Below are 10000 nucleotides of genomic sequence, written 5' to 3'. Positions count from 1 at the left end.
CATTGGGAGTCTCCCAGAAAAATCGAGGGCATAAAAGTTTGACGCTGTAAAGCGGCATTCATGTAAAACTTGCGGGCCGCACCAACATTAGATTTTTATATCAAGGTGCGGGCCACAAAATAACGTCTCACGGGCCACAATTGGGATGTATAAAAGCTGCGTGTTTGAGACCCCTCGCTTAATGCTAGCGGCATTTACTACGGGGTTTCCTGGTCTCGTGAGTTTGCGCACGGGTCTAAAACTCCGCTGCGTGTCTGTCTGGACATCTTGTGGTATTAATGTGAGTGTGTATTTTTTTCCTTTCTTTATTCTGTAGTGGAGAGAGATACTGTGGACTGTGTGTGACGCCCTCTCCTTTTTGTTGCCATGAAAAATCGGTGCGGCGTCTTCAGTAATGCGGATGTTGTACCGATCCGTTGTGGTGAAAAAGGAGCTTAGCCGGAAGGCAAAGCTCTCAATTTACCGGTCGATCTACGTTCCCATCCTCACCTATGGTCATGAGCTTTGGGTCATGACCGAACGGATAAGATCCCGGGTACAAGCGGCCAAAATGAGTTTCCTGCGCCGTGTGGCGGGGTTCTCCCTTAGAGATAGGGTGAGAAGCTCTGCCATCCGGGAGGAGCTCAAAGTAAAGCCGCTGCTCCTCCACATCGAGAGGAGCCAGATGAGGTGGTTTAGCCATCTGGTCAGGATGCCACCCGAATGCCTCCCTAGGGAGGTGTTTAGGGCACGTCCAACCAGTAGCAGGCCACGGGGAAGACCCAGGACACATTGGGAAGACTATGTCTCCCAGCTGGCCTGGGAACGCCTCGGGATCCCCCGGGAAGAGCTGGATGAAGTGGCTGGGGAGAGGAAAGTCTGGGCTTCCCTGCTTAGGCTGCTGCTCCCGCGACCCAAGCTCGGATAAGCGGAAGAAGATGGATGGATGGATGAAAAAAAGGTATGTCAGTTATTTATATTTTGGCATAGTTTATTGTAGAAAAAATATAAAATGAGTTGATGTGAGTGGAAAAGAAATGAAGTACATTGCTGCACATATGAAGGACCCTTTTTCCTAATGTATATTGTTGTTGTCTGCTGATGTATATACTTTATATCAGTGGTTCTTAACCTGGGTTCGATCGAACCCCAGGGGTTTGGTGAGTTTGCCTCATGGGTTCGGCAGAGCCTTCGCCGCAGCGGTCAAGACTCACCAGACTCATGAATTGATTAACGTGGACCCCGACTTAATTAAACAAGTTGAAAAACTTATTCGGGTGTTACCATTTAGTCAATCAATCAATCAATCGTGTAAATAAAAACCTTTCCCTATCGGCGTATCTGCACTGTAAAGTTAACATTTGAATGACAATAAAAAGGAAGTCTCAGTATTATGGATACCCCCAAACAATGGTCCCTCTAATTTTACATCTAATATGCAAAGTGTGTCATTTGTTGTGAGTTCATGCACTGTGTTGGTTTTGTTCTTTGAACAAGGTGATGTTCATGCATGGTTCATGTTGTGCACTATTTAACAAATAAAAAAACATATAACTTTGTCTTTAATTTGAAAATAAAAAAAACGTTTTATTTTTCACTCAAGAAGGGTTTGGTGAATGTGAATATGAAACTGGTGGGGTTTGGTACCATCAACAAGGTTAAGAACCACAGCTTTATATACTGTTTTTATTCAAATAAATTGTTTGAGCCTTTTTTATGCTTTTTTTTTTCATTTTTATTATTGTATTATTATTATTAGGGACTGCAAGGCCCATTGTAAAAAGAATCCCAACGGGAGTCCTTTTACAATGGATTGAATTTGTAAGGTTTTATTCTTTCTTTCTTTATTATTATTCCGCACCTTCGCGCTGTAATTTGACCCCCTTAACATGCTTCAAAACTCACCAAAATTTACACACACATCGGTATGGCAAACTTTTCCAACTTATTAAACAACCAAACCCCAAAAATCAAAATTGCGCTCTAGCGCCTCCTAGGAAAAAACGCAGACAAAACTGCTTGTAACTTCCGTTTGGAATGTTGTAGGGACATAAAAAAAATACCTGTTTGTAGGTCTGGCATAGACCTGCATTTCATACACTCACTTCTTTCAGCAAAAATCAACAAAAAGTTGTCAAAAACCCCTTCAAAACAAATTTTTCCTAAAAAATTTCATTTTTGCCTCTTTGAGCAGGGCCGGCCCATGGCATAGACCAGGGGTCGGGAACCTTTTTGGCTGAGAGAGCCATATAAGCCAAATATTTTAAAAAGTAATTCCGTAAGAGCCATATAATATTTTTTTTAAGACTGAATACAACTAAATGCGAGCATTTTAAAGTAAGACCAACATTTTTAGAGCATAATAAGTCTCTTATTCTTTTAATTACATTGTTATTCTGAAACTGACCAACAATAAATAAAATACTTCTTACCATTATTGCAACTTCTTGAACAGGTGCGGTATAAAACCGGATGGATGGATTAAAATGCATGAGAATGTTTTATATTTTGAACAATTATTTTTGACAATGTGATTACCAGCGGCATTATTCGTTACTTATCATGTGAAGCAAAGTCAGCTAAGATTTATCTGAGAGCCAGATGCAGTCATCAAAAGAGCCACATCTGGCTCTAGAGCCATAGGTTCCCTACCCCTGGCATAGGCCGTACAGGCAAATGTTAAGGGCGCCGTCCATTAAGGGGCGCCACGCCAGTGCCACAAATGTTGGAGAAAAAAAATAAAAAAATTGGTCCTATTATTTCTAAATACAAAAAATAATCCCACGTTAATTAAAATGCAAAGTAAAGCCTATTTAATAGAAATATTATTTGTTACAACATTACGCCCCCCTCCCTCCGCACGGTGCGCCCCCTCCCTTCCCGTATCATGACTCTATTTGAACGTCACCACATCAAAAAATCAACACAAAATGTCAAAACGGCCAAAACTGTCAGGTGCCCAGGGAAGAAAAAAGAGAAAAGAAGAGGAGTAAAAACGAGAAAAAGACAGAGGTAGGTAACGTTAGCCTACCTACATGAAATTATTTGTCTGTGACAGAATGTGATAGTAACCTGGCTTTTCAGCATTAAGCTAATGTTACATGATTCGGCAATTGCTAATCAACAAAAAGCTAGTTCTGTTTTAACGCCGGGTTAATATTGTGGAGGGGGCTGAATTGTTATAGAAAATAATAATGTAACGTTAGGTAATTACGGTACTCCCACCTTACATTCCTCAGGGACATTTGTATTAGATGCAATATTAAAAAGCACAAATAGAGAACTCTGTGGGATCCCCTTTTTTGTAATATAGTTGTTAAAGTCATACTGGTTTGATATCTTGTTTTGTGCAGTGCTCTATTTATATTGTATTTTTAATTACTTTATGCAACTTATTGACACGTTTTATTTTGTGTTGATGTATGTCAAAAATATTGTATTTCATATATTCATTTTTAATTTTTTGTATTCATTTATTTATTCATTTTTTTTTTATCTTGTTAACTATTGTGATCGTTAATTTGCTTTCTTTAAGTAAAAAAAAAGGTCAAAGACAAAGCTATTCGGTTTCTTGTGAGTATATACACTTCACTGCCGATGTGTGTGTGTGTGTGTGTGGGGGGGGGGGGGGGCGGCGGCTGCTTTGAGCTGTAATTTGACCCCCTTAAAATCCTTCAAAACTCACCAAACTTGACACACACATTAGGACTGGTAAAAATTGTGATCTAATAAAAATAAACAAACCCCAAAACTCAAAATTGCGCTCTAGCGCCCCCTAGGAATAAAAGACAGAAATAACTGCTCCTAGCAAGAAAACACAGACAAAACTGCTTGTAACTTCCGGTAGAAATGTCGTAATGAAACAAAAACCTTAATGTAGGTCTGCCTTAGACCTACATTTCATTAATTTACATCCTTCAGCAAAAATCCCCAGGAAGTTGGCAATTACCCCTTCAAAACAAAAGTTTTGTAAAAACCTGTCACCTTTTTTCAAACATTATCTCCTCTGAGCGCGTTTGTCGTGTCGGCTTCAAACTCGCACAGGAGAGGGATTGAACTCTTCAGATTAAAAGTTATCAAAATAGTTTTTATAACTGCTCTGGTTTTGATTTTACGAGCCTTCAAAGAACCGCTGCTGCGCTGCTGCCGTCTCAAGATGGCTACTTAAAAGCAGGAAGCACCAGTGTGACCACACAATGCAGAGAAGGTAAGTACTGTGCGGATAAAGATATGTTGACTGGGTGAAAGAAGGAGGCACCAGTTTGACTCCAGGATACAGAGATGTTAGGTAATGTGAAGGTAAAGATATGTTGTCTTGGTGCTGTTTTGTGTACTGCTGTCACAAAATGGTGGCTTCCTGCTCAGACAAAACTGCTTCTAACTCACTGACGTGCAATCATGGAAGGAAAAAAATTATTTGTTAAGATGTCTGCCGGCTAGCTCATGCTTTTCTAGGCTTGGGTCGCGGGGGCAGCAGCCAAAGGCGGTCCCATCCATCGCTGCTTGCAGCTTTAATTATTATTATCTCACATGTAAGCATAAATTGAGTTTAGGTTGGAGTGAGCACTGACTCCTGCAGCTGTGGAGAGAGATACCGTGGACTGTGTGTGACGCCCTGTTCTTTTTGTTCCAATGGAAAAAAGGTGAATAAATCCTCCGCAACTCAACTCCTGTGTGTTCATCACGACAAAAGACACAACGCAGAGCAGTGACTGTTACACATATTTGCAGAATGCCGTCAGCCTTTTGGATTTTGACATGATGCCTGAGTTTAGGTTGTATTTCTCACACAATTGTCATTAAAACACACCGCATTAAGGAGCTGATAAATACCATAACTATGTTGTTTACCTGTTTGTTTGCAGAGGCGTACGCCAGGCCGAAACCATATGCCTGAGGCCCGGTGTATCCTGAGGGACAGGAACCGCAACGGAAGCCTGGGGAGGTGTTGATGCACCGCACACCCCTGTGGCACGGTAACACAGAACACTGCAAACAACACATACATACAGTAAATAGTAGGGGTGTGGGAAAAAATCGATTCGAATACGAATCACGATTCTCATGGTGTGCGATTCAGAATCGATTCTCTTTCTTTTTTTAATCGCTTTTTTTTCTTTTAAATTTTTTTATTTTTTTCATTTTTTTTCATCAATCCAACAAACCAATACACAGCAATACCATAACAATGCAATGCAATTCCAAAACCAAACCTGACCAAGCAACACTCAGAACTGCAATAAACAGAGCAATTGAAAGGAGACACAAACACGACACAGAACAAACCAAAAGTAGTGTAACAAAAATGAATATTATCAACAACAGTATTAATATTAGTTATAATTTCAGTATAGCAGTGATTAAAAATCCCTCACTGACATTATCATTAGACATTTATAAAATAAAATAAAAAGAACAATAGTGTCACACTTGCATCGCATCTCTTAAGCTTGACAACACACTGTGTCCAATGTTGTCACAAAGATAAAATAAGTCATATTTTTGGTTCGTTTAATAGTTAAAACAAATTTACATTATTGCAATCAGTTGATAAAACATTGTCCTTTACAATTATAAAAGCTTTTTTTTTTTTAATCTACTACTGTGCTAGCATGTCAGCAGACTGGGGTAGATCCTGCTGAAATCCTATGTAATGAATGAATACAGAATCGTTTTGAATCGGAAAAATATCGTTTTTGAATCAAGAATCGCGTTGAATCGAAAAAAAAAATCGATATATAATCGAATCGCGACCCCAAGAATCGATATTGAATCGAATCGTGGGACACCCAAAGACTGGCAGCCCTAGTAAATAGGTTGTATTATTAGAAATATTGTAGATACATTTGTGCTCATAAGTTTACATAAGTTTATGATTTCTTGGCCATTCTTCAGAATATGTGAATGAAAGCACAAAAACCTTTATTCCACTCATGTTTAATGGTTGTGTGGAGCTATTTATTGGCAAACAACTGTGTTTACTCTTTTTAAATCAAAATGACAAAAGAATACTTTTGTCAAAAGTTTACATACCCCAGTTTCTTTGATATGATAACATGCACAAAAGTTGACACAAAGAGGTTTCAATGGCTAATCAAGGTTCCGATCCTCACCTGTGACCTGTTTGTTTGTAATTAATTTGTGTGTATAAAAGGTCAGTGAGTTTCTGGGCTACTGACAGACCATTGCATCTTTCATCCAGTGCTGCACAGATGTTTCTGGATTCTGAGTCATGGGGAAGGCAGAAGAATTGTCAAAGGATCTGCGAGAAAAGGTAATTGGAGTGCATAAAACAGGAAAGAGGTATAAGAAGATATCCAAGGAATTGAGAATGCCAATCAGCAGTGTTCAAACGCTGATTAAGAAGTGGAAAATGAGGGATTCAGGTAGACCAGCAAAGATTTCAGCCACGACTGCTAGGAAAATTGTTTGATATGCAAAGAAAAATTAGCAAATAACTTCAGCTGAAATACAGGACTCTGAAAAATTGTGGTGTGGCTGTTTCAAGATGCACAATAAGGAGGCACTTGAAGAAAAATGGGCCGCATGGTCAAGTCACCAGAAGAAAGCCATCACTCCAAATGACTTTGTTCCAGAAGTTTTGAGGCTTGTCTCTGTGTTGTTTGGCATAATGTAAGTGGGGTACTTTGTGACATTTGCGCAGAAGTGGCTTTCTTCCGGCGACTCGACCATGTGGCCCATTTTTCTTCAAGTGCATATTCTCTGAAGAATGGCCAGGAAATCATAAATTCTCCCAGGGTATGTAAACTTATGAGTACGACTATATACTGTGTATGGTCTGACATCAGGATGCTCTGCCTATGCGTAAAATGTAGTGGTATGGATTTGTACCGAATGTGATAATTTTATAGGTACTGACTGAATCCGACTGGAATACCTTTGTTGCGTGTGACGTCACGTCTGGTTGCAGACTAAAAGACGAAGCATGGAAACAATCGCTCATAGCGGAAGCAGACAGACCTTTGCTATTTTCCATGCCTACAAATCAAGTATGCCTTATAGAAAACGCTCAGACGTAGAGTAAGGCTCCACTTTTCAAAAGGTGCTAGCTCAATGCTAATTTACATTGGAAATACCATAGACATGCTACTGATTTTTACATGCTATTTCAAAACCTCTAAATTAGGTAATGAAAACCACAACTAAGATGTGCATTGCAATCAAACGGCTGATGTGTAATAGGTACAATACTAACAGTACAAACTATTTTTAGGGCACAACAAAAGACTCCGCCCTGAGATTGGTAGGTTGTGAGTTCAAACGCCGGCCGAGTCATACCAAAGACTATAAAAATGGGACCCATTACCTCCCTGATTGGCACTCAGCATCAAGGGTTGGAGTTGGGGGTTAAATCACCAAAAATTATTCCTGGGCATGGCCACCGGTGCTGCTCACGGCTCCCCTCACCTCCCAGGGGGTGATCAAGAGTCATGGGTCAAATGCAACGATAATTTCGCCATATCTGGTGTGTGTGTGTGTGAGAATCATTGGTAATTTAACTTTAACTAGCCGGCTCCTTGACTAGGCCAGTGCTTTTCAACCTTTTTTGAGCCAAGGCACATTTTTTGCGTTGGAAAAATCCGGAGGCAGAAATCATTAAAAAACAAAACTCCGTTGACAGTAAAAAGTTGTCGTCGCAGTCGTTGGATATGACTTTAAAGCATAACCAAGCATGCATCACTATAGCTCTTGTCTTAAAGTAGGTGTACTGTCACCACCTGTCAAATCTTGCCCTAACTTATTTTGTATTTTTTGTGGTTTTCCTGTGTGTAGTGTTTTACTTCTTGTCTTGCACTCCTATTTTTTGGGCATTTTCCTGTAGCAGTTTCATGTCTCCCTTTGAGCGATATTTCCCGCATCTTCTTTGTTTTAGCAATCAATAATATTTCAGTTGTTTTTACCCTGTGATGAGGTGGTGACTTGTCCAGGGTGTACCCCGGCTTCCACCCGATTGTAGCTGAGATAGGCTCCAGCGCCCCTCGTCACCCCGAAGGGAATAACCGGTAGAAAATGGATGGATTATCCTTCTTTGTGGGGACATTGTTGATTGTCATGTACGGATGTACTTTGTGGACGCTGTCTTTGCTCCGCAGTAAGTCTTTGCTGTCGTCCAGCATTCTGGTTTTGTTTACTTTGTAGTTCAGTTTTAGTTTAGTTCTGCATAGCCTTCCCAAAGCTTCAATGCCTTTTCTTAGGGGCACTCACCTTTTGTTTATTTTCTTGTTTAAGCATTAAATACCTTTTTTACCTGCACACTGCCTCCTGCTGTTCCCATCATCTACAAAGCAATTTGCTACTGGCTGCCACCTACTGATATGGGAGAGTATTACACGGTTACTCTAGACAACACCGACACTCGACAACAACATATCATTTGCAGACTACAATTACTGGTTTGCAATAAACATTTTTTACCCCAAACAGGTGAAATTAGATCATCTCCCGCGGCACACCAGATCGTATCTCACGGCACACTAGTGTGCCGCGGCACAGTGGTTGAAAAACACTGGACTAGGCAACGCACTGTAGCCTAGACGCGACTGCCATCTAACGTTTTGGAATTGCAACTGCATTAAAAATCGACTATAAAACATTTGCAAAAGAGATTCAGAAGTGTAAAAAAATAAATCTTTAACTGCCTCCACGCATACCTCGTCCACGTCAGTGCAGTGGGTGCCATTGCCCTCCATGCCGTCTGGACAGGGCCCACATCTTGGACCTCGAGGTGTCTCCATGCACCTCACCCCAGGGTGGCAGGGGTTGGGCGTACAGGAAGGACGAGGCAGCCCCGCTCCCATCCCTGAGCAGTGAGAAACTTGCTTGACTTCTCATTCTGTTCCCCAGCGTCCCACACGTGCAGCAGAACACAGTTACAGTACACCGCGTGATCGTATGTCATCATAGCGACAGTGTAGCGTATTCGGTCATGATGATGATGATGATGATGATGATGATGATGATAATGACTCACCACAGGCGTCACACTCCATCACAGTATTCTTTAGGAATACTATCTCTTTAATCTGTAATATGCGAATACAGTCGTTAGTAAATACAATTTCACTTAGAAATCAGGTGTGGTTTAACCCTGTGATGCAAGAATTAGGATCACACCTAGTTAAAGGCCTACTGAAATGGGATTTTCTTATTTAAACGGGGATAGCAGGTCCATTCTATGTGTCATACTTGATCATTTCGGGATATTGCCATATTTTTGCTGAAAGGATTTAGTACAGAACATCGACGATAAAGTTCGCAACTTTTGGTCGCTAATGAAAAAGCCTTGCCTTTACCGGAAGTAGCGGACGATGTGCGCGTGACGTCACGGGTTGTAGAACTCCTCACATCCTCACATTGTTTATAATCATAAGCAGCAGCAGCTAAAACTATTCGGACCGAGAAAGCGACAATTTCCCCATTAATTTGAGTGAGGATGAAAGATTCGTGGATGAGAAAATTTAGAGTGAAGGACAAAAAAAAAAAAAAGGGCGATTGCAGTGGGAGCGATTCAGATGTTTTTAGACACATTTACTAGGATAATTCCGGGAAATCCCTTATCTGCCTATTGTGTTGCTAGTGTTTTAGTGAGTTAAATAGTACCTGAAAGTCGGAGGGGTGTGGCCACGGGTGTGTTGACGCCAGAGTCTCTGAGGGAAGTCACAGCAGCTGCAGGAGGACGCTGGCTCCGCTGATCTCCGGTAAGAGCCGACTTATTACCACAATTTTCTCACCGAAAACTGACATGTAGTCGGGATCCATGTTCGCTTGACTGCTCTGATCCATAGTAAAGCTTCACCTCCGGGAATTTTAAACAAGGAAACGCCGTGTGTTTGTGTGGCTAAAGGCTAAAAGCTTCCTTCCTCCATCTTTCTTCTTTGACTTCTCTATTATTAATTGAACAAATTGCAAAAGATTCAGCAACACAGATGTACAGAATACTATTTAATTATGCGATTACAGCAGACTACTTAAAGCTTGGATCGGGCTGGAAAATAATGTC

At 40.8% G+C, this 10000-nt stretch overlaps 1 protein-coding gene across 2 annotated transcripts in view; it reads right to left on the bottom strand.

Annotated features, from left to right (window-relative positions):
- comp (cartilage oligomeric matrix protein) overlaps window positions 1-10000 on the bottom strand; it is a 63620-nt gene that overhangs the window by 36321 nt on the left and 17299 nt on the right. For both annotated transcript variants that reach the window (XM_061883457.1, XM_061883458.1), the window contains 3 exons: window positions 8972-9023; window positions 8652-8800; window positions 4831-4968 (listed from right to left, as the gene is read on the bottom strand). In XM_061883457.1, coding sequence (XP_061739441.1) covers window positions 4831-4968; window positions 8652-8800; window positions 8972-9023 — 339 coding nt within the window. The remainder of the gene's footprint in view (window positions 1-4830; window positions 4969-8651; window positions 8801-8971; window positions 9024-10000) is intronic.

Source organism: Nerophis ophidion, linkage group LG22 (genome assembly GCF_033978795.1).
Source record: "Nerophis ophidion isolate RoL-2023_Sa linkage group LG22, RoL_Noph_v1.0, whole genome shotgun sequence".
Taxonomy (NCBI): Eukaryota; Metazoa; Chordata; class Actinopteri; order Syngnathiformes; family Syngnathidae; genus Nerophis; species Nerophis ophidion.
Note: the sequence above shows the minus strand (reverse complement) of the source record. Positions and strands in the feature narration are given on the sequence as shown.